At 39.2% G+C, this 24,688-nt stretch overlaps 1 protein-coding gene across 1 annotated transcript in view; it reads left to right on the forward strand.

Moving 5' to 3' along the window:
- LOC149318157 (sodium/hydrogen exchanger 9-like) overlaps positions 1 to 24,688 on the forward strand; it is a 410,327-nt gene that overhangs the window by 189,657 nt on the left and 195,982 nt on the right. Inside the window, exons 10-11 of the mRNA XM_089509098.1 lie at positions 16,801 to 16,914; positions 20,493 to 20,604. Coding sequence (XP_089365224.1) covers positions 16,801 to 16,914; positions 20,493 to 20,604 — 226 coding nt within the window. The remainder of the gene's footprint in view (positions 1 to 16,800; positions 16,915 to 20,492; positions 20,605 to 24,688) is intronic.

Here is a 24,688-nt window from a genome sequence, read left to right on the forward strand (position 1 = left end):
CCATCGTGTCACTATTGGTTCTGTGATTTTCTGAGTGAAAAATAGCTGACTTTTATTTTTAAAAATAAGATTTGGGGAGCTGTGAGGAACAGTGAGGGAAAAGTGACCCAAACCACCATGTTTTTGTGTCAGTTTAACAGGTGGTAGGGTAAGTCTTGGCCAACACTTGCACTGATTTTTAATTAATTAGCTTTATATTAGCTTCAGAGGTCTCCTGGGAGCTTTGAGAACCAGAAAATGAGTATCCCAGAGGTGCCTGCAGCCTGTGGACTGCACTTTTCCTGCTCCTGCTTCACATGAATAAGAAACTTCTCTTCAATTTCATACTTTCCAAGTGAGAGAAACCACAGTGGAAAAAGGCTAGAATAGGCACTGTCCTGCTTGCATGTTGGTTCAAGCCCTGTAAGTAGTGCCTTTCTTACTTACTTACAAGCCAGCATGGCATAGGACTATGACTCTGGAGATCTGGGTTTGATTCCTCACTGGGTGAGTCACACATCTCAGCCCCAGAAAACCCTGTGATAGGTTTGTCTTAGGGTCACCATAAGTTGGAAAGGACTTGAAGGCACACAACAACAAACTAATGTCTGAACATTTACACAGTCTTTGTTCATTCAGTGAAGCTCCTTTCCAAGGAAAAGACACACTGTGGCGGGTTATAGACCACCCATTTGGGGCGGTCTGCACCCGCTCCTTTCCCCGGTGTATTGGGGCCTCAGCGTGCAGAGCGGCAGCCGCTGAGGCCCCGATCCGCTGCTTTTCAGGCTGCGGGGAAGCAGCAAAACACCGCTTCCTCGCAGCCTGAAAAGGGGTGTCCCTGGGGCTTCAAGCCCCAAGGACACCCCGCGGCGGCGGGGAGAAGAGAAAGTGGCCGCTTGGCCCCTTTCTCTTTTAGTCCGCTGGGCGCAGCCTTCTGAAGGCTGCGCCCAGCGGACTAAACCAGGAAGGAGCTCTGAAATGGAGCTCCTTCCTGCTCCGTGTTCAGGGCTCACTAAGCGCCCTGGTGCGGAGCAAGGACGTCACGTCCGCGCCACCCCGTCTAGAGGGGGCGTGGCCGTGACGTCTTCACAGTGGCGGCCGTATGGAAGGGCTGCCGCCGTTTAGTGCGTGATGAGCACGCACTAGGGTTAGGGCAGAGCGGAAGCACCGCCCTTTTGTAACCCTAGTGCGTGCTCGTCACGCACTAAAGTGCCGGTCTGTAACCGGCCCAAGTTAGATTTGCGTAGTCTAGGTTTGTGTTACAAATCGTTCCCCTATTTTGCCTTTAGTAGAAATAACTTCTTTCTCTGGCTCAAAATTCAGAAAGCAATAGACAAATAGCCTGAAAGCAAGCAAGCACCTCAGGTTGACATTATGGCTAACAGAAGGCAGAGGCGATCTTCTTATTCTGAGCTTTTGACAGCCCTTTAATGCTAGATGCTCCAATTTTTCTCTGAGGCCTCTGGGTTGATTTATGGGAAACAAAAATGTTACAGCTGGCATGTAGCCTCATTAGCCCTCACTTGCCAGCACAGAGTAAAATATGACCTGAAGCCAGGTGGTTTTTAAACCAAGCCCATCTCTTCAAACTACAAAGAGCCCTGCTCAGTAAAAACTGCACAGTCCCAAAGACTGGTTTTGAATGGCCCCACAAGTTGAGAACACGAGTAGTGTCTGGAATCATCATAAACACAACAAATGCAGTCGCAAGGAAATTTTCAGTCACATAACCATATTTGCTAATACTTATTTTATTAATTTGATTGGAAGGAGCAGACTTCTGAGAAGGTGCCAAATTAATTGTCTGAACAGATGTGCCAGGAAATCTTAAGAAAATTCCATGGATTAGTAGAATGCAGTGCAAAAAGTAGGAAAGATACACACACCATTGATGTAGGAAGAAAAGGCATTTAGGAACTGCTCGACATGCCATGGAATGATTCCATAGTAGTTCCTCAGTATCATGCACAAACTGCCCACTGAATTCTTTATTCCTTGCAGCACAGAACATAGAACCTGTAGAGATAGGGCCTCCTTTTTCTTTCCCGGATTGTGGCAGTGCCAACCAAATGGCACAGCTACAACACGGCTGGAAAAAGAGCTGGGAAACGCAGCTCCTATTTCCGCCACTGCCGAGGTGCCATTAGCACCCTGCAGCGGTGTGGTGATGTCCATTGTGTGTCACACAGTTTGGATGTGGTGCACAACACACATCATCAGTGTGAGTGCCAGTCTGTACTGGGCCATAGTCTTCTTTGGTAGGGAACGGTAAGAATTCTATCCCAGTTTGGACCCATACGAATTAACCAAAATTTGCAAATTTCTTCATACTGAGAATAGAAAGAAGATAAAAGGTTAAAAAATAAACATGCAAAAAACCAAAGCTGTCAGATTCATTCTCAATGCTTACGTAATAAAGGGTTGCCAGCATTTTTCCCCCTAAGAGACTCCTCGACTTTAGACGCTAAGAAGCAGATACAACATGAGTATATCCATTTTGGCAATACCTTACCTACTGGTGCAAACAGGATTCATTTTTGAAGAATTTACCAAAATTTGCAAATTTCTTCACATTCAAGAAAGAAACAACTTGAGGTTTTTGTTTGTTTTGTTTTTTAAAAAAACTCCTGAGTTTGCCCATTTTTTGTATCCCTGCACTTTGACTATGTAAACCAGAACCCATCCATTACAAGAAATCATTCAGTGATATCAGAATGGATATAAGATTAATATTCTCATCCCACAAAATAGTCTGCTGTTCACTGTGTCTTGTCCGTGGTTTCTGAAAATGATTTAATGTGAATATTAAATCCACTCATCAGGCAACTCTTCAACCATAATTCACATTTTTCAGAACTGCTCTATCTTTTTAAATAAATGATTCATAACAATGTTTTGGAGCTATAAGAGTTAAGCCTTATTTCTTCACTTCAAAGAAGAATGGAACTTGGTTTTTCTCAATACAGAAATCAGAAAAAAATGAGTGCATTGTTATCTACTGATCTGGCTCAGAAATTGTGTTTTCTGCACATTAATGTTTGTTCTGGCTTCAATTACATTGGCTTTCCTTGCTGAAAAGAAATATCATTTTGGATGATAGCAATCTGAAGATACATAACGTCATATGCAAGCCAGTTTCTAAATGGCCTCTTAAATATAAGCATGTCTTTAAATATTAATAGCATTATTGAGATTGTTGAGGTGATGGTTCACACTCTACTACAGCTGGCTGGCAGATGCCTGCAATTGACTGAGATGGGTTAAATGAAATTTTAAAAATATGAGCCAAATGACATTGTTGGTTCCATAGCAATGGCCTGATGGCTTTCAAATTCAGACACTAGATACTAGTTGCTTTGACACCTGCTTTTATCCACCACTCATACACACTGTTTTTATAATACATAAGCTTGGAAAGGTTGGAAGAGTGAAAAGGTTGTGAAGTCAAAGGCTTTCATGGCCGGCATCCATAGTTTTTTGTGGGTTTTTCAGGCTATGTGGCCATGTTCTATAAGAGTTTATTCCTGACATTTCACCAGCATCTGTGGCTGGCACCTTCAGAGAATGATTCTCTGAAGATGCCAGCCACAGATGCTAGCGAAATGTCAGGAATAAACCCTTTTAGAACATGACCACATAGCCCGAAAAACCCACAAAAAACTACGGTGAAAAGGTTCGTTGTCTCAGTGCAAGCTGATCACTCCTGCTGTATGCTTTTCCTTTAAAGCTGCTGATGTGGCTAATGGGAAGCAGCAGCTAGCAGGGCTCTTCCATCAAGTTGGTAATAAAACTTATACAGCTTGTATATAGACATACAACTTCCAAAGTGAGATCTGTATCAACACATGGGGGCTCAGCATGGACTGACCTAGTGGGTGTTACACTTATGTATTAGAATCAGAGAGTAGGAAAGAAACCCATAGACCATCATGTCCACTCCAGCTAAAGCATTCTCAGCAGGTAGCTGTACAGCCTCTTTCTAAAGATATCCAGAGGAGGAAACTTCACTACCTGTTTATGTAATTGGTTCCATTGCCAAACTGTTCTTCAAGAAGTTCCTTTTAATATTCAACCCTAATCTAGCATCCTGTAATTTAAAACAGGATCTAGACCTAGTTGTACTCTCTGGGGCAGCAGAGAACAAGCCAGCATGTTCCTCTCTGTGATATCTCTTGAGGTCTTTTAAGACTACAATCACATCATACCTCAGACTTTTGTTCACTGAGCTGGACATACCCAGGAGCTGTGCCATGTTCAACTCACAATCAACAATAATCCTGAGATCCTTTTTATATGTAGTATTACCAAACCAAGTGTCTTTCATCCTATATTGGTGCCTTTGGTTTTTATAGCCAAAATTTTATTAATTTCTTCCCAGTTTTCTAAGTGATCTAGGTCCTTTTGAATTCTGTTCCTATCTTCCAATGTTGTAGAGTTCAAAGATATAGCCATGTCAGTCTGTAGAATCAGTGTGTAAAGAGATCTTCTACCACCTTTGAGACTAACTGAAAGAAAAGTTGGCAGCATGAGCTTTCGTAGATTTAATGCATCTGAGGAAGTAGACTTAAGTCTATGAAAGCTCATGCTGCCAACAACTATCTTCCAATATGTTAGCCACCCCTCCCTATTTTGTATAATCTGCATACATGATAAGGATTCCTTCCACCTCATCATCCAAATCATTAATAAGAATATCAAATAACAATGATCCCAGAACAGAACCCTGCAGCACTTCATTCTAGACTTCAAAAGCTTACCAAATGCTTTTCATATTGCCAAAGAAAAGGTACTGCATCAGAAAGAAAAAGAAAAGAAAGAAAGAAAAGATCAGACGAAGAGAAGATGGGACACTGTTTCTACAAAATGTGCAAATTCTTGTACAAAGAGAATAGATACAGAAATAATTTTGGAAGCAATCACAGGGAAGACTGTGCCAGGGACACAGTGAATCCTGTCACTCTGCTACTTAAGTGACAACTGATTAAGGGTAACTTCCTGACTCTTCCATTCCATATTAATGGCTCTTCAAATCACTCTTGGTCCAGATAGCCATTCAAAAAGGAGACATCTTTAAATAGAATTTTTGCCTTTGTAAAGTAGGCCATGTAATCACCATAACTTCACTTTCACTGTCACCTCATATCTACCTCCAGAAGATGTGTAACCCAGCTCTCCCCTTAGAATTGCTGTTGTTGTGGCTCCTAAATGCTGCCTTGGCCTCTAATGCTTGATCAACCATATTTAAAAGCAGACAGATTCTCCAGATTGCCAGTATGGCAGGTATAAGTAAAGTGAACCAGATGTTGAGAAAGAAGAAAGGGAAGAGTTTGAGTAGAAAAACTTCTGCCATGTTTTGTCCAACCTTAACAATGGGGAAAAATCCAGAGTTTAGATGCTATGAGGATGAAAATCTGCCACCACGCTAACAATTCCTTCCATTTGTTCCTCTTTAAGAGATAATAGGTACATTTAAAAAAAACACCTTATTTTCCTTGTCCATGCTTCCCTTTGAACACCGCATTCACGGCAGCAGTGCCAAATACTGCTCACGCTGCTGCAGTTAATGTACCTGGATATGACTATGCTGTTTAATTGGGCTCTTATTATTTAACAAATGTAATCTGAATAAATGCAGATATTTATATAACTGACCTAGTTTTATTGGATTTTCATTCATTTTACATAAAGGATTGCAGGCAATTGGAATGGGGAAGATGTGTGATGGCATGATGGGTGCATAGGTGGATAACCCTGTAGCGGAGGTTCCCTGTTTCAGATCTTTTTCCTTCCAGTATAATGAAAATGGAGGGCCTGCTCACCTCCCACATGATTTGAATTGTTTGGAAGAACACCTAAATAGGACTAGAGTGTTATTAATATGTAATTTTACCAGAACTGTAAGACTATAAGGCCAAAAACACCATTCCAGTTCATTCCTGTAGTCACAGTTCAATTTGACTCCAAAGCAATGTGAGGTTTCACTTTCTATCTATGTTCTTTTCTACTCCAGTCTGAACAAGCAAAGATCTCTTGTATTCCCTGATATATTCTGGAACACATATATCTCTTGACTTTATACCTCCATAAGTCAGCCTTTCTGGGACATCTGTGGGACTCCATTAAACAGTGTGGTGCATGATGGAGTTCTTCAGTGACTATTGTTCCACACACTGATTAAATCTTATTTAGTCCAGGGGTGAAGAAAGTGTGGCCCACAAACCACATATGGGCCCCAAGGTTATTTTGTGGCCCTCAGGATCCGCCAAAAGCTAAGAAAATTGATTTCAAAATCTGTTTTGCCCCCAAATGCCTAAAGGATATGCAGCATGTGAGAACCAGCAGGGATTTTTTTTCAACCAGAAGTAACTAAGCAGTTGATTTCCAGCTGAAAAAGCCCAAAACATAGCAAAAATTCTTTCTTGCCCTCTAGGAGGCTTTCAGGGCCATTTCGGGTTAATTTCAAGGGCAGAAAGGGTTGTCACGCACACTCCTTGAGAGTTCTTCCTTGGAAGAAGAACCAGACATACCTATGGAGAAGTCCTGGCTGATGCCCAATAGCCAGCCAAGGCTTCCTTCTGTTATAATGCATCTAAAATTCAGTACCAACTCCAACAATCTGAAGGAGAACAATTCAGTCTTCCTTTTTAAGTGCTCAGCCTGTAAAGGTACCTCTGGTGGTTTTCTGACCTCAGGACTGTTAATGATTTCTCTATAAAAAGGAGGGAGGAAAATGGAGAAGGAAAAACAGGAATGTTGCAGCACATAAAACTAACTTGTTTTTATATTAGTACAAGCTTTCATGGATATGAAAGTACTCCTTCAGATGCAGTACAGACTCATATTAAAGCCTCAGGTTACAAAGCATATTTATATAGTTATGTAATGCAGCAGGATCCACGAAGATGCAGATCCTCACCCTTGGCTATAGATACTCTCAAATATCCTGACTCCGATTTAAGGCTTTCTTCACCCTAAACTGCTTGACACCAGATATCACTTGTTCCTGATAACAGTGACTGAGTCTTGGCTTCCAAACAATCATGGCTCATAGTCTCTGGACTTCTGAACCACCCTGGCAGTTAAGAACAGAGGACAATGCTGTTCCCTAACCCCTGACATCTGTTTACAAGTCATTGGTCCATGATGATACTCTCCACTATTATCTTGCATGACATATAAGTTTCTCCTTAGTACTGGACTTGTGAATGAATTGAAAATAAAAAAAGAAGGCAGTCTATGCAGCAAAGGAAAGAGAAATAGATTTTCAAAACTTGACTTTATGGAAATGCAATGCATTTCAGAAATATGATTTCTTTCTTCGTGAAAGAAGTATGATCAGAAATACCCTAGAGCCAGTAGATATCATTGTTCAGTTTGGCCTTGAAGAAGGAAATTGTATTTCTGAAGCACACTGGGCTGTAATAAACTTTAGCACTTTTGAGAATCTATAACTTTTGTTTCTTCCTTGAGAATCAACTCTTAATGGAGGCAGCAGTAGTATCAAAGAAGAAGGTGGCAGTGAATAAAATCCAATAGAAAAGGAATAGATAATTTATTTCTGTTAATTTATTTATTTACATTTTAATTCATGCTATCACTTTCATTGACAGAAAAATCAAACTGAAGGCAGCTTATAAGTAAAAATAAGCCACAAGAAATTTCAAACAATCCAGTCAATGAAATAAAATAAGCACACAGTGCAGTAGTGCAGAATCATAAAAACATAACAAAATTTGGAAACATAACATTGTAAGCTCCAACTTTAATAAAGCCTGCTGGGATGACTTAAGAGCTCATTTTGGCTAGAATCTAATTTGGTTCCCAACTAGTATAGACTCAACAATAACGAGGAAGATATGTACTTGCCACAGCCACAGACTACTAACTAGCAGGCACAACATTATAAAATGTATATATTTTAATTGTCCATTAAACACTGTATATATTTAAATAGGACAGCCAGTACAATGTATGTATTTGTTTTTAAATTACACAAAGCACAACAAGACACAACATGGAGTTGACACAAGGCAACTCCATTAATTTCATATCATTTTCTCAGGCAGGAAATACTCAGAAGTGGTTTACCATTGACTTCCTGTAAAATACATAACTTGATATTCTTTTTTGTATCCCATCCAAGTACTAACCAGGTTTGATACTGCTTACTTTCCAAGATCAGATAGGATCTGGTGCATATAGGGCTAGCTTGTGTAATACACTTATAGAATACCTAGAATATTATACAGTAACATAATACAAAAACACTATATGGAAGTACAACAGAAGGACATAGAGTAACTGGAATACTATATAGTAGTAGCAGAATACAAAAACACTATGTGCAAGTAAAATGAATGTGTGCAGAAGCACAACAGGCATCCTGGTTGTAATCAAGTTTCTATGAAGTTTCCATCAGGTACTACTCTGCATGACTACTGATTCCAACCTGTCCAAAACACTATCTATCAATACAAACATAAACTTACCTGCAAGCTCCAAAACAATAAACCTGACTCACAAAGTAAACCAAGGCGCTGTACATGCTGGTCTGCATGCGTACTAGGGTTGCCTTGGGGCATCCTTTCTAGATGCCCCACAACCCTAGTACGTTGTAATGGTAGCGCCCATTCTACATGGGCACTGCCATTATGATGTCATGGCCGCGCCGCCTCCAAATGGGGTACATTGATACATTAGCCTTTGCAAACCTACTTTGTTTTTCTGCCACAACAAAAAAGTAGTATCACTATTTTTCTCTATAGAAAAGCAAACCAGTACTTTGTAAAAAAGTACATCAAGATTGATATAGTGGTTGGCACAGTGGTTAAATACCAGTACTGCAGCCAGTATTGCAGCCACAAGGTTGTGAGTTCGATCCCAGGGCTCCAAGGGTAACTCAGCAATGCATCCTTCTGTAGGTCACTAAATTAAGTACCCACTTTGTGGGCGGCAATTAGCTAACATGTTGTAAATCGCCTAGAGCCTACTTAGTTCAGTATAAAGCAGTATAGAAATGTAAATTCTATTGCTATTGCTAAGATTATTTCTACAATAGCCTCATGTTCCTGGAACTGACATCATTCACACATTCACAATTCACTCAGAACTACTGAGTACTGAGAGAACATCTTTGTTAAAACATGGCTTTACAATTTTCAGTGTGGTCCTTCTGACTTTTTTGGGAGGAGGAGTTAGTAGACTTTGGACTAGGGATCAAGGGACATATGAAAATATTTCAAAAATATTTTTGAAAATATGTCTCTGAAGTGTCAGGAAATGCTGACAAAGAAAATCCTGGAATGACAAAAAAAACTTTGCAGTTTGAGACATATTATCTTCAGGATTGTTGTAGTAGTTTGTAGTTGTTGTAGAGTTTTATTTTCGTTTGTTTGTGTGTGTACATATATATAGAAAATGGCATTTCTATTCAGAAATATTATTTTCTGTGCATAAAGTGCTGTTTCTTGCACACAAAATGATTTTTTCTGTTCAAAGAAGTATGCATTTTGTGCACAATAAGTCCTCAGTTATAGCAATTTCTGTGATCTGAATTGTTCTTGAAAATCGGCTGCTGTGGAATGGATGGAGAATGGATAGGGGACTCCCGGCAGCATCAGTGGCATTCTCCCATGTGGTAATATGTGTATTTTTCCCATTCCATTTCCTTCAAGCCCCCTTCCATTCCGCTCCGGTCCCATTCTAAAAGCCCCATGCGATAAACTTAAATAATAGGGACATGAGGAACTGTAAAGCTCAGATTCAGCCCATTCTCCAATTTCCACATCAAACCATATTCTGTCCCTGTTGTTCTTTCCATGTTTCCTAATCTGTGTATAATTTGGTGTGCAATTTATGTATACATTGATCAAAGCTTGTTTGGATAACTGTACACAGTTTTCTTTATACATTTTTCAAATATGCACATGATGTCACACACATTTTCTTTCTGTCAAAAGAGTCAAGAACTCAGAATATATGGATACCCAGCCACAAATTTTGTCTAGTTCTACATTTGGGCCCAAAACATCCAAGATGGATAAATCTATTTTTATAAATAAACTCAATGGAGAAAATTTAGCATATATATGTCTAGCTAGGTGAACTTGGGTTTTGTTCTTATTTATTGCCATCAAATTCACTTCAGTTTATGGCAACCTTATGAATGAGAGATCACGAAGAGCCCTAGTCAATTGCCCTGTTCCAATCTTCTAAACTCAGGCCTGGGGCTTTCTTGATAGAATTTACTCAACTGCAGTAAAGTCTCCCAATTTTCCATTTTGCCAAGGACTATCATCTTTTCCAATGGGTCATGATATCTCATGATATGTCCAAAGTATGATAGCTGCAATTTAGTCATCTTTGGTCCAAAACATGCTGCAGAAATAATCCATTTTGAGATCACTTTAACTGCCCTGGCTCAATGCTAGGGAATTCTGGGAACTGTAGTTTTGTGAGATGTTTAACATTCTCTGTCAAATAGCTTTGGTGCCACAATAAGCTACAATTCACAGGTTTCCCTAGCACTGAGCCAGGGCAATTAAAGCAGCCTCAAACTGGATTATTTCTGCAGTATGTTTTGGACCCATGCTTCTACTAAGAGTTCAGGCTTGAATTGCTCTAAGACTCATAGTATCCATAGAACTCTTTTCCACAGCATATTTCAGATTAGTTGATTTTCTTCTTGCGAGCTTTCTTTACTGTACAGCTTTCACAGCCGTACATATGAATTGTAAATATGATGGCCTGGATGATTAATGTTTTTAATGTTTTTTAATGTTTTTACACTATTACTGTTTAATTCTGTTTTAGTACTGGTAATGGGGGAGGGGTAGGTCTAGGGTTTGATTTTTTTTTAAACTCTATTGTAATTTGATGTATTTTATTGTTGTAACCCGCCCAGATTCTTCGTGATTGGGCGGGCTAGAAATAAATCTTTAATAATAATAAAAATAATTCAGATTTTGGTATTCAATCACAAAGCTTTACTAGTGAATTTTATCTAGTCCTTCCATGGTTTGGACTTCTGATTTCTAGACAGTTAGACAATCCATAATCCAAAATTGTCCAGAACCTCAGAAACTGCTAGGTCCTGTTTAAGCTTCTGCCCTTCAGCACATTGGCTCACTACATCTCATTGGTCTGAAAAAATCTAGTGTCTCATAATCTATTCTCTAGAAGCTCCTGCTTTAACACCTGTCATTTGATTTGTCTTTTTTTCCCTTATGAAAGTCCATAAATTTGTACATAACATGGCACAGAATAACAGCAACCAACAATACAAACATTCCATTTTTTCTAATTTTTTTATTTCCAAATTTATCTTCCTCAGGAGTGCCTCCCAGAAACTATAAACATGGGATGCTGTGGCAGGGGACTGTCCCAAACAAGCTCAAACTTTAAAATTGTTGCCCCATATGAAGTAAAAATAAACCAGGAGCTTATCTTCTTTTCTGCATGATTCCTCTACTCTAAGCCGCTTAACCTAAGAATGAAGAATGTAACACTACCGTCCTGCCAGCATTCATTATTCTTGGATTTTTACCCAAACTATCAAAGATTTTGTATTGTAGCTAAAAAGCAAGACCTGTTTTGCCTGTGATTTTTAAATCTCTAATTGAAATAGTGAAAATAAGTGAAGTCGTTAACATGTAAGAAAAAAATTGTTTGAAAAGCCAACAGTAATGGATAAGTTTTGTATTCACTTGCAGTGTAATTTAAAAGTCATGCTAAGGAGTTTCTTAATTATTGATTTATCCATATTCTTGGCTACATGAAAAACTTTTCATAGCTGTGTTCCAATTAAGCAACACTGTTCAAATGTCATCAGTTTTATCCTCATCAGTTAACAGTGACTATATAAGATTGTTATGAATCTCTTACAATACCCAATCAATACCATTTACAAGGCATGTGTTTCTGCAGTTCCAGACACCATAGAGAATGTGTTGCTCTCTCAGGTGCCATTCTCAAAAACCCACTGTAGGAGCTACTACACAGCTTCAGTATGCCAGCAAATATCACAGTCCGTCACTCAATTCTTTCCTATTTGTCAAGGGATAGAATAATAATTTGTTAAGAAACTACTTATGATCACCTTGCCAATGTTGTTGATCATACTACAACTACATAATACACTTGTTCCCACAGGGCAATGCATAAATGTTATAACATAATTTTTAACATTTTGGGAAGGGTGTTATTAAGCTTGTTCGTAGACTGACTGATTTATCAATTTACCTAATGCCACCAAAATCATCTAGTAAATTCACAGAGGGCCAATAGATTAATTTTTGTCTTTTAATCTGTTAATCCATTTGCTTTAAATACAATTTCATACTGCCCTGACCTCAATTTAGATCTCTTTCTGAGATTTTAAGAGAAAGTATGATATACTCTTCAATGTAATTAACAAAAATCACTGCTCACAGGTGGGGAAAAATATACTCTTAAATATAGTATGATGTCTGATGCTTTGTATAGTGAGAGAAGGGTTTAGAAGAAGAGAGTAAGAAGCAGCCATTCTTGGGATTAGAATGTTGTCAGCACGTTCTCTAATTTCCACCTCAACCCATATTCTGTCCATGTTGTTCTTTCCATGTTTCCTAATCTGTGTGTATTTTTGTGCACATTTTATGTATCCATTTTATGTATCCAAAAGCCACCTTGAATCCTGTGCTGGGAGAAAGCCACTACCTTGATTTATCCTTTCTAGTTTAGCTAACCTACAGGGTATATTTTTATCCAGGGAAAAGCAATAAATATATTAGGCTACTTCAGGTTGGATATAATTTATGACCTTATATAACAATGGTTGGGTTTACCAAGTAGTAGATCTTCCGTGTGTAAGAACTGAAGGTATGAATTACCCAGTTGCAGATCCACTATGTATTTCTGAGAACTAAATTTATGAATTATCCAGATGCAGATCTACTCTGTGTGTTTCTCAAAGTTGCGGCTCATGGTCACATTAAAGTGTCTTACTTCTTTATTCTAAGGTTCATGGGCAAGCAGGACATAGAAGAGACAACTGAACCTACAAGTGACATTAAAGACTAGACGTCATTACACATAGCTTGTAATGGAAGCACTTTGGCCACTGAGTAATGAGCACTTTGACCAACAGAGTTACAAAATTAACAAAGGCCTCCATTTGAGTAAGAGGTGAAAACACAAAACATTCCCAATTCTGCCTGATAGCAAGTTTTTTATATTAAAATCATAGAATTCAACTTTTACCTTCAGATATTTTATAGCTCAGAAATATCATATTTTCATTGTCCTCTAGAAATGGAAACTTCTAAAAACAACATTTTAAGAATCTTACTGAGTGGTAGCATTAAAACAGGAATTAAGTCTGTTGCACATCATCACACATTAGTATGGACAAAATATTGTGGATGGGTCCCTTCACCTAGATTTCCTGGATAAAAAACCTGAGTTTAAATGAAAGTTGTATATGGTTTTTCTGTAGATTATTTTGTAGGATTAATCTTCATGCTGATAAGAACAAAATATGTGCTTTGTGTACAAGGTGGTTTATATCTTCATCTGTAATTAAGTTTAACCATGAGTTTGAATCCTAACAGATTTGCGTAAACTTTCTCTTCAGAAAAGCTTTCACTCTTCTTAAGATGACTACAGATGCTATCATGTAACCAAGCGATGCAATGTAGTATTCCTTTAATATCTGGCACTGCATCTATAGAAAGAGAATTAGGGAAGATATAATGTGTGACTATTCATTATGCCTTTCTGGAAACTGTGCAGCGTATATTTTCTCTCTGGCTTTGAAGTAATGAGTTACAAATAACATAATTGCCTGTACTGAGTTACCTTTAGGGGTAATGAAGGCATAACAAAATAATATTGCACAGTAATGTAACAACCCAAAGACATAGCCATGTTACTCTGAATCAGTGTGCAAAGGAATCTTATTGACAAGGCCTGCACAACTTCTCAGTAGGCAGGGGCTAAAATTAAAATATACTAAACATCTTGGTGGCAGACAGGTTTTAATTAAATATTAATTAATTGTATCAATAAATATTAATTATTAATTAATATTTATTAATAATATTAATTCCTTCCTCCTCCTCTACCTCCTCCTCTGGCTGGCCCTCTCCTCAGGAGAAAACTGAGCAGCAGGGGAGCCTTGCAGGGTGAGCATTTGCCTGTCCTCCCCTGGACAAAGCAGGGCAGTGGAGGAGCCTTGTAGGGCAAGCATTTGCCCATCCTCTGCCTCCTCCCTCCACCTGGCCTTCTCCTTGGGAGAAAACCAAGAAGTGGAGAAGCCTTGCAGGGTGAGTGTTTACCTGTCCTCCTCTTCCTCCACTGCCTGGCCTTATCTTCAGGAAAAAGCTAGGTGGTGGAGGAACCTTGCAGTGCCCTTCCTCCTCCTCCTCCTCCTGCTCCTCCTCCTCTGTATAGTCCTCTTCTCAGGAGGAGGCTGAGTAACGGTGGTGCCCTGAAGTCCTTCCACATCCCTGCAGGCCACCCAAAATCTTTTGGCAGGCCGCAAACAGCCCCCGAGCTGTGTGTTGTGCAGGCCTGTTATAAACCATAGAAAAATAACTTTATAAAGCTAATAGAAAATAGTATTTATTTGACTAAGTAATAAGTAAACTTATTTCAGCTTGTTACATTATTATGGAAAGGGGTCTTGTAACACCTTAGAGACTAACTGAAAAGAAAAAAGACATTGATGGTATAAGCTTTTGTTCATATACATCTATGAAATCTTATGCTACCAACTTCTTCCTTATGCTACCAACTACTTTCTTACAGGCCCAAAACACAGAGGCCAAAAGCACTGGCTTCAGGCCAATCTGTGGGTGTGGTGTATGGATGACACATGCCCCTGAATTGGGCTAAGGCTATTCCACAACCACCTAAGGCAGCCCAGAGCCACTGGCAAAAGCAGCACAAAAAAGGACTCTTTGCCAGCAGCCTTTTCAGAACCATGGTGGTGGCCAGCCTCAGGATGGCAGCATCTGGTTGCCACAGCCCTGCACCAATCGAGAGGTGACCAGGGTTAGAGCAGCCAGGGGCCAGAGGCTGCTCCAAACTACTGATCTGCTTCACCTTGCAATTAATCTCTTGCTTCATAATGTAACAAGTTGAAATAAGCTTACTTTCTTGGGTTAATAAATACTATATTCTATTACCTTTTTAAAGTTATTGTTTCATGGGTTTTTGAGGCCTTTTAGAGACATTTGGCAAGAATTTTTTCAAGTTGTAGGCTATCCTAATGTTTTTTAAAAGGTTTTTTTAAAGCAATGAAGAATAAAAAGTAAGAGGCAATGCAACAAGAAATGTTGTCCATTGCTTTTTCAACATTGCAACATAAAAGCAATGAATTACTTGTTCAAACGATAATGAATAATAGCAAAGTAAATTTCCAATATTTGCCATGGATAAAATAAATCCATATATAAAATATTGCTTCAAAGCAATTATAAGAACATTATGTGGAAAGTGGCCAATTTTGTCTTGAAATGTCTCCAGAATTACTTAGATGCTTATATTATAGGCTATAAATGTTATAATGATGTTTCAACAATGATTTTTTATTATGCTTATTTTGGTAAATTACTTTATTTTTCATGTTATGGTAATGGTTCTCATTGCATTATGTCATTAATGTTGTTATATAGCTAATGTAGAATCTATAATATAAAATGGCTAATACTAGTCCATTTGGAAGCCAACCTCTTTACACAAGAGCAAATCGGAATAAAGTCAGTGGTATTGTGTTCTGCATATTTGTTTGTTTTGTTGCATGTCTTCAAGTTGATTCCAAATTATGTCAACTCTATCATAAGGTTTCCTTGGCAAGACTGATTTGAGAGGAGATTTTACCACTCTTCTTCTAAGGCTCAGAGAGTGACTTGCTCAAGATCACCCTATGGGATTTCAAGGCTAGGGCTGCATCTACACAGCAGAAATAATTCGGGTTGACACCACTTTAATTGCCATGGCTCAATCCCATGGAATTCTGGGAATTGTAGTTTGTTGTGACACCAGACTCTACCATTCCCAGAATCCCATAGCACTGAGCCATGACAGCTAAAGTGGTGTCATCCCAGATTATTTCTGCAGTGTGGATGCAGCCTGAATGGAGATTTGAACTCTGGTCTCCCAGAGCCATAATCCAACATTCAAACCACTACACTATGCTGCCTGCCTATTCTGTACAGTTCCTTGGTATTTGTTGGGATTTCATTCCAGTACCCCTCAGGGATACCAAAATCCAGGGATGCTTCAGACCTATTAAATACAATGACACAATAAAATTGTGTCCCTCATATAAAATGGTAAAATCAAGGTTTGCTTTTTGGACCACAGCCATAGGTGGTTAAATCCATGGATGAAGTCTGTGAATACAGAGAGCTTGCTGCATATGCACTTAGAAAACCAGATATTACTATTGACTGATTATTGTGTTTCCACAAGCAGAACCACACATCTGCATTATTGGAGCTTTTCAGTGGTGTTCTAAAGGTAGGTTAATTTCTAAGTTCTGTATGCAATGAAGTTGCTACAATATATAAATACACACAAATAAAATAGCATCCCAAAATAACAAGAACACTTGATATGTGACAAAGTACAGAATTTTAGCTCTACTTATTTGTTGCCTCCTTCTCCTCTTACCAGTTTTTTTTAAATCTTCATCCTATCTGAGATCTTGCATCCTTGAACATAATGTGTCCAAAAAATCTGCATACTAAATGTTCTGTAGATCATGTTGTGAGCATAATGGCTACTAGCCAAATGCAAACCTGAATGATAATGGGTTTTGTTTATTTCTCATTTCAGTTGTTCGAGTTCATGAACTTTTTGGCTGAGAATGTTATTTTCTGTTACATGGGATTAGCGCTGTTTACTTTCCAAAACCACATCTTCAATGCACTGTTTATATTTGGAGCATTTGTATCCTTTTTTTTAAGTGGTAACAAATATGGCATTGCAAGCATGTATTTTAAGTCTTAAAGTAGTTATTACTGGCGCGTTACAGATGGGCCCATGAGGCGCTGTCGTTATGCGCGAGGGGCAGGGCTTCCTGACGCACCTTCCCCCTCGCGTGTAATGAGTGCATCAAAATGGCAGCACCCTATACAGATGGGCGCTGCCATTTTGACGTCACAGACATGTAGAGTCCAGACGTCGCGCGGCGGAAGTGACGCCGCGTGTGCACGCCTCACGCCTTGCGATGCCACTTCCGGGGCACAGAAAGAAGCGCCATTTTGGCACTTCTTTCTTGCTGCGCCCGGGTACCGCACAGTTTGGCTGCTGCGGTTTCTGGAAGCAGCAACCGGCAGCGGCGCGAGACCGCTTGTTTTGGGCAGTCTGTAACGCGCCACTGTGTATCTAATTATATATGTAGGGATGGAAAGAATATTCCTAAAAGTTTTTTTTAAAGGCTGAAAAGCAGATTTCTTGAGTGTTAGAAGAACTTCATAGGGAGAATTCTAAATGGGTCTAATTCTTTGCACTATATGACTTCTATGTGTGAAAATGCACTTGGGTTTTTCCCTGCTGAAAATTGCATTTTCAGCAGAGAAAATAACATTTCTGCAGTTTCTCTGCACAGAAAATAGCATTCTTTTTGCACAGAATAATCCTAACCTTTGAATAGTCTTCAAAAACTGCAATTTTAAACATTATCATAGCAAGAAGGGGGAAATGGAGAAATTGTTCATTCTTGCCTCTAAGAACAAAACTTATGAAGATTCATATCCGTATCTATAAAACAGGACCCAGGCATCTCCTTACCTGTCTTCAGATGTACACTCTTAACACTGGGTAGAGACAGTCAAGGGCCTGTGTTCTAAACATGCCCCCTCCACTCCTGACCTTCTCTTCTTGACAGGGAAGGACTGGAGTGAAAATACAATGGTGCCCCTCAAGTTCAGAAACAGTGAGAACGAAGGGTTTCTGGTCATGACAAATAGTGTAAGTGCATTCAGTGGAATCAGATGCCTCTTGGGATGTCTATAGTAATGAGGTAATTCTTCATTCATTTTGTACTCAAAGAGAGCAATGAACAATTTAAGTGCAGTGGGCCCTCGGTATCCGTGGGGGATCCATTCCAAACCCCCACTCAGATGCCAAAATCCACAGATGCTCAAGTCCCATTTACTTCAATGGTGGTGTGGCCACACGGCCACAGCATCATTGAAGACAATAGCAATTTGAAGGAGCTGCTTCTTCCTCCTCCTCCTCTCACCCCTCCACCTCTTTCTCCAACCTTCTTGACTACCTCTTCCCTGTCCTCCTCCTCCACCACCTCCTCCCACCTCCCACTCCATCACACCTTCCTCTTCCTTTCCCTGCCTCGCCTTGGTATACCCTCCTCCTCCTCCTCCTCATTCCGTGCTGCCCCTTTCTCCTCCTCTTTCTCCTCTGCCCCCCCACCCAGGCTTGCCATATGTGGATGCTCAAATCCTCAGATGTCAAGTCCATGTATAAGTAGTTCCCACTGTAATTTTCTTCATATTTTGAGAAATATTTTGAAAACTGCACTTATTCTATTTAAAATTTGTACATGGTATTTTTGTAACAATATCAGAAGACATATGATGTACCAGGTAATGAAAATAATTTTTTAAAAAAATTGTACATGGTATTTTTGAACAGAAAAAAACCTCACCTTCCCTGAGTACCTAAGATATTTCATTGCTGGGGTGGAACAGCAAATTACCACACAAAGATAAACACACACCTTCATAGTATCCAGAACCAGCAAAGTATAATTTGGTACATGAGGCATAAAACTATATAAGCCTATCAAATGTATCGGGAGGGGGGGGGGCATTTTTATTTTCCCTTGCTTGCCAAGCCAGTCTCAGCTCATCCTGACCTTGAGCTTTACTTATACTATTCTTGCAAGCTTGGCTTACATATCCATACTCTTCCTTGGTAATTCATTCTTCCTGCTATTCTTTACACATACTCTTTTTTTTTTTTTTGTGTTACACTTCCTTCTTGAGTTTGATGTGCAGCCACATTGGTTTTTGCAGATTCCCATTTTTCTTCTTTCATGGGATTTTTTTTTTTTTTGGGGGGGGGGGGGTTGCCATTCTTTCTTGAAAGACATCCACCCTTGCTGGGTGTCTTTTTCCTTTAGCCCATCTAGTCATGGGATTCCACTCAGTATTTTCCTGTACGTGTTAAAATCCACCTTCCTGAAATCAAAGGTTCATGTTTAACTATATTCTTCTTTGTCCTGCCTCCACAATTGTGAGTTCTAGCATTACACAGTCACTTCCCCATAAAGTACTGACTACTTTGATTCCACTTACCAATTCTTCTCTATTGGTTAGATCAAGTCCAGGATTGAAGATCCCCTTGTAACTTTCCCTACCTATTGAAATAAGAAATTAGCTTCAATACAAATCACAAATTTGTTAGACAACCTATGCTTAGCAGAGTTGATCTCCCAGCAGATATCAGAGTAAACTGAAGTCTTCCATTAGTACTTATACTTACATCTTTGAGATTTCTGAGATTTGTTCCTGAAAAACATTTGTTTATCTCACTATATGCAATATATGTCTATCACCTGTCATCTTATATATTAAGACACATTTGTGTATTGATTGACTGTCTGTACACATACAACATGCTATGATGTGTATCCAGACCTACTCTTAATTGTACAATGCAGTAATGTAGCTACAATATACACATTTCTTAAAGTTCCACAGAGATCATTCTTGAAGCTGCCATACGTTGCTCTCTGCTCTCATCCACAGCATGGGGAATGCTTTTAGAGTAATAAAGGAGAGCCTGATGATGTCTGAAGGAAACCTGCTGCCAGCAGGATATCTGTGCACAGTTAAGAGGTGTATTTTTTCTTTTTCTTTTCCAATCTCTTTTCATTTCATTTTTTTCTTTATTCTGGGTCTAAAATGTCCTTATTTTATCTAAACAACTTTGGCACTGGATGTGCAGAGGGATAATGAGAACATCAGCACAATTTTCTGAGCCCTACAAATATAATAGAAAGGGCGGAGGGAAGACACCAAAGTGGGGAACACTAGATGTAGACGACATGAATTGTGAGGAAATGAGTCAGTAATCATGTCCCAAAGTACATTTATCTTTCCTGAATTATTGTTTGAGGAAATAATACTGTTGGTGGCAGAACAATTTCTACCAAGGTTTTTTTTCCCCTCAGAGACATTGAGTGTGGGGAGCTTTTGTCCTTGATAAAGATGGAAAATTCATTCAGAATAGCCAAAATGGAGATGGGCAGGGAGAGATGTTCAAGAGTGAACAGAGCAAACCCCAAGAAAAGAAGCAGCTTGGAATAAACAATGAATATATATATATATATATATATATATATATAGAGAGAGAGAGAGAGAGAGAGAGAGAGAGAGTTTCTGCCCCATGGTCCCATAAAATGAGTGATTCCTTTGTTTCTTTGAAATTATTTGCTGGACGAATTTGGATCTGTCCTTTGTCTCTTTGTGTTCCTCAACATCTTACTCCAAATGATGCAGGTAGCAATATTCATAGCAAGAGCCTGTAACATATATCCAATTTCTTTCATTCTCAACTTGGGCCGAAAACAAAAGATTCCCAGGAATTTTCAACATATGATGATGTTCTCAGGTAAGTTGATTGCTTCTGCCAACATATTGTTGTTGTTAATGTGTACCTTCAAGCTGTTTCTGCCTTACAGTAACTGTATGGGAAACCTATCATTGAGTTTCCTTGGCAAAATTTGTCCAGAGCGGGTTTGCTTTGGCCTTCTTCTGAGGCTACAAGAATATGACTTGCCCAAGGTCACCATGACCATGCAGGGATTTAAACCCTAGTCTCCAGAGATGTAGCCCAATGATCAAACCGCTACACCATGCTGCCTCTCTTTTGCACTATGCACCTTGTTTAAAAAAGAAACATAAGCCAGAACACAACAATTTTCATTCACTGAAAAGGAGAGGGAAGGATATTTTACTATGCAATGACAAGAGTGCTGCTCCGTGATCCACAACATTCACTGGAGAGATTTAGTATCATTTGAGAAAGAGCTGCCTCTGTCCTCTGGTGATGTGCAGTAATGATTTTAATCATTTTAATTACCACAGTACAGCCTGCCCGTTATAGAAGTTTATGAAGTGGACTTGAAAGCATCTCAGCTGGGGAAATGACACTAACACAGCATAATCGTGTTGCAAGCTGGCTGCCTCATTTCTTTCCCACTGGGAGCAGGCTCACTTATTTTGGAGTCTATCCCTCTCATTTTAGAATCTCAAGCCTACACAGGCTTTTTCCTAGTTAAGAGAGTTCCTGGGCAGTGACAGTCTTCAAATGGTGTAGATGGAAGCATGACATCTCCTCACCACTGCATGTATAAGATAATATGCAATATAAATGGAACATGATTCAACATGTTATGCCACTGCCTTATTTGTATAATTTTTCACCTCTAAGATGGAAAAAGTGGCATGGGGAGCTGTTTCTATGGACCTTTGTTGATGTCATGCTTTACATTTGTATTTTCTCCCTAAATAAAATAACCCGATTCCTGTCTTGTCATCTCAGTATCAAGCGGAGATTTTCTTTTGAAAAGGAAAGCATTTTCATTTGGTATGTGGTTTATACCACTTTCTCTAGAAATACTGTTTTGCATTTTTCTCAGTGTAATTGTTGTGGTCTTGTACTCTAATTTTTTAAGTGATGACAAAGGCTGCAAGCATTATTCCAGGCTTGGGTTTCTTTGGAATGCTGAACAATACTAGAGCTGTAAGGCATTTCTGCGATGTGTGGTTTATTTCTACATCACATCAGGAATGAAAAGCAGTTTGCTGCTTGTGTATTTGTTTGTTTGTTTAAATAGGACACTTAAGTCTAAATTAATGCTTCAGACTAAAATGCTTAAGGTTCAGTTATGATTGACTGTAAGTAGGCATGTGTGCTTTGGAAAAAAAATGATATTCTAAAGGTGCCTATCCCACTTCTATCTTTGACTCATTATCTATCTATCTATATCTATCTATCTATCTATCTATCTATCTATCTATCTATCTATCTATCTATCTACTGTACAATCACAGATCATTAAAATATAGACTTATTATCACAAATCAAGGATGGAGATATAGGGGCTCAAGGGTTGCCAATGCCCCCCACATCATGTGCTTTCTTAAAGCCTCCCAAAGACTTCCTCAGAGCTCCTAGATTCTTTTCCAATTCTTCAATATTAATCAAATTGCCTCTAAATGGCCTCAAAGTCTAATTCTCAACCTCAAACAAAACCAGAAGTCATGTTATGTCACTTCCAGGAGCTCTTTAACACCACACATTTAGAGCACTATGATTCCACTTTAACTATCATGGCTACATTCTGTAGAATAATGGTGTTTTTAGTTTGATGAGGTAGTAGAGGTCTCTGGCTGAGAATTCCTGAACTGCAGACGCCAGGTGCCAATAGTGGAACATTTATATAAAAGAATCTCATATTAACACATCATGTTGTTTATGGATATTTCTGCATTTGACATATTTTCATCTGATAAAAAAGATTTTCCCTCAGTACCAAGGGACCTTATCTGGATGGCATTACCACTAACATTTCCATGGGATGAATAATGTCATGACATTATTCAATTCCTGGACAAATTACGGGCTGGCCATCCTTCAACTAGTGCTTTGATTGGGGAGCTGGCTTCACTTTGTGAGGAGCTTCCCCATTTAAAGCAAACTGGATCCTTGCCCATGGTACCAGGTGGAAGAATGCTCATTTAGCTGCCATCTTGTTTGGGATGACTTGGTTAGGGATCTTTCAGCAGTGGTGTATGGCATGGCAGAGGGTTGGAATAGATTGCCCTTGTGGCTCCTTCCAACTCTAAGATTCTATGATTCGGTGACTTCTGCTCCTATCCTCCACCTTCCCTCATTGGGGAGGAAGTAGGGACAACAAAGTTCTTGGTATTCTGCCTGCCCTCCCAAGTGGAACAGCAAGCATAACACCACCAGTCAATAATCAAATAGAAGAGCAAGGTCAGTGCCACACTTGCCTTTCCAATGTAGATGAGGAGGAGGACACAAAGGAATCACTATCGTTATCTCTGGCCATTCTTTGATATATTACAAGGATTCCTCTTCCTTATAGCTTACGGGGGGGGGGGGGGGGACCTGGGAAGAAGCCTCCACAGGTTAAAATTACCTATCCATGCCTTGGCCTATGAATACTTTTACTATGATATTTGCCTTTAAGATGCAACAGAATTCATTCATCTAGTCTAGGGACCAAGTGTCAGTATCTCTAATCTATATCCACACTGCAGAATTAAGGCAGTTTGACATCACTTTAAGTTTCATGGCTCTGTCCTATTGAATCATGGGATTTGTAGTTTGGTGAGGCATTCAACCTGGTCTGTCAGAGAATTCTGGTGGCCCACCAAACTATGAATCCCAGGACTCAGTAGAATAGAATCACGGAGGTTAAAATGGTGTCATACTGCTTTAATTTTGCAGTATGGATACACCCTAAGTACAACTAGAGGACACCCACTACTCACCAGGAAGCAGGTAAATCAGCATGAATGTAAAATCCATAGATTCTACTCTATTTGAAACTATGAATCAAATTTAGGCCTTTGGCATTGTTTATAGCATCAAGCCAACACAGCAACTCCCCTGGAAGCTGTAATGATTTTTATCTCAATGGAAGCCTGGCTAGTTTCATTTTCCTTGTTTTCCAAGAGAATCTAATGGTTTTCAGGTCAAATAACATCAAATATGTATGAGGTACACACCAAAAGGTTAGTCTGCGTTCATAATTTACGTACAGGCGCACTCTGAACATATATCATTCTAGGCTAAGAGTACTTGGTTAGTTCCATAATTGCTCTGTTCTAGGCTGTGATGAAACAATATGATTATAGCAGGATAAAGAGACAAAAACAAAAACAGCCTTGGCATAGAGCCATTCAGGGAAGCAAATTAACAAAACAGCCACTTTAGTTGGGTAAGAAACATACTTTGCAGGCTTAAGCACTGCAAAATTTTGTATTTTTCTTCTTTCTCTTTTGCAGTAATGAGGGAGAGAGAATGGGGGGAAATGGTTATGCATGAAACCCCACCGTCAAGAGCTTAATGAGAATCTGCAATTAAGGGTGAATTTAGATAGCCATTTTTGACAGGAAGGTCTCACTTTGACTACATTTCTAAATGTGCCTCTGTGTGGTAAGAAGATGAATATTAAACCATGCCTAGAAAAATGAAAGTACTATTCTCCAGAATATGATGGTAACCTACAATCCTAAACACAGGTACTAAGAAGTTATACCCTTTTGAAAGCTTTATAAGTTACTTCTGACATCTTTAGAATCAGCCCGTAAATGTTTATTGCACCATGTTTGCAGCAGAAAGTTTTTGCCCTAAGACCTTAAGAAGAATGATTTGATTTTCTTTTGTATTATCAGGCATAATAGTTTAAGTTCATGCAGACCCTGTGTGAAGGGTGAAGGACTATTCATCTGTTTATCCAGACTGAATGAATGTATAGGGAAAGGAATATAGTGTGGTGGCCATCTGTCCTAGATCACAGAGGACAATCATCTGTCTAAAGGCATCATCAGTCAAATAGCTTTCAAGTCCAAAACCAGTTTTAGGATAAGGAATGCTAAGAAGGGAGAGCAGGGCCTGGAGATTGCCCACAAATAGTTGGTACCTGCACACCAAATTGAAC

Source organism: Sceloporus occidentalis, unplaced genomic scaffold (assembly GCF_023333645.1).
Source record: "Sceloporus occidentalis isolate IW3139 unplaced genomic scaffold, rSceOcc1.0.p SCAF_2, whole genome shotgun sequence".
NCBI lineage: Eukaryota > Metazoa > Chordata > Lepidosauria > Squamata > Phrynosomatidae > Sceloporus > Sceloporus occidentalis.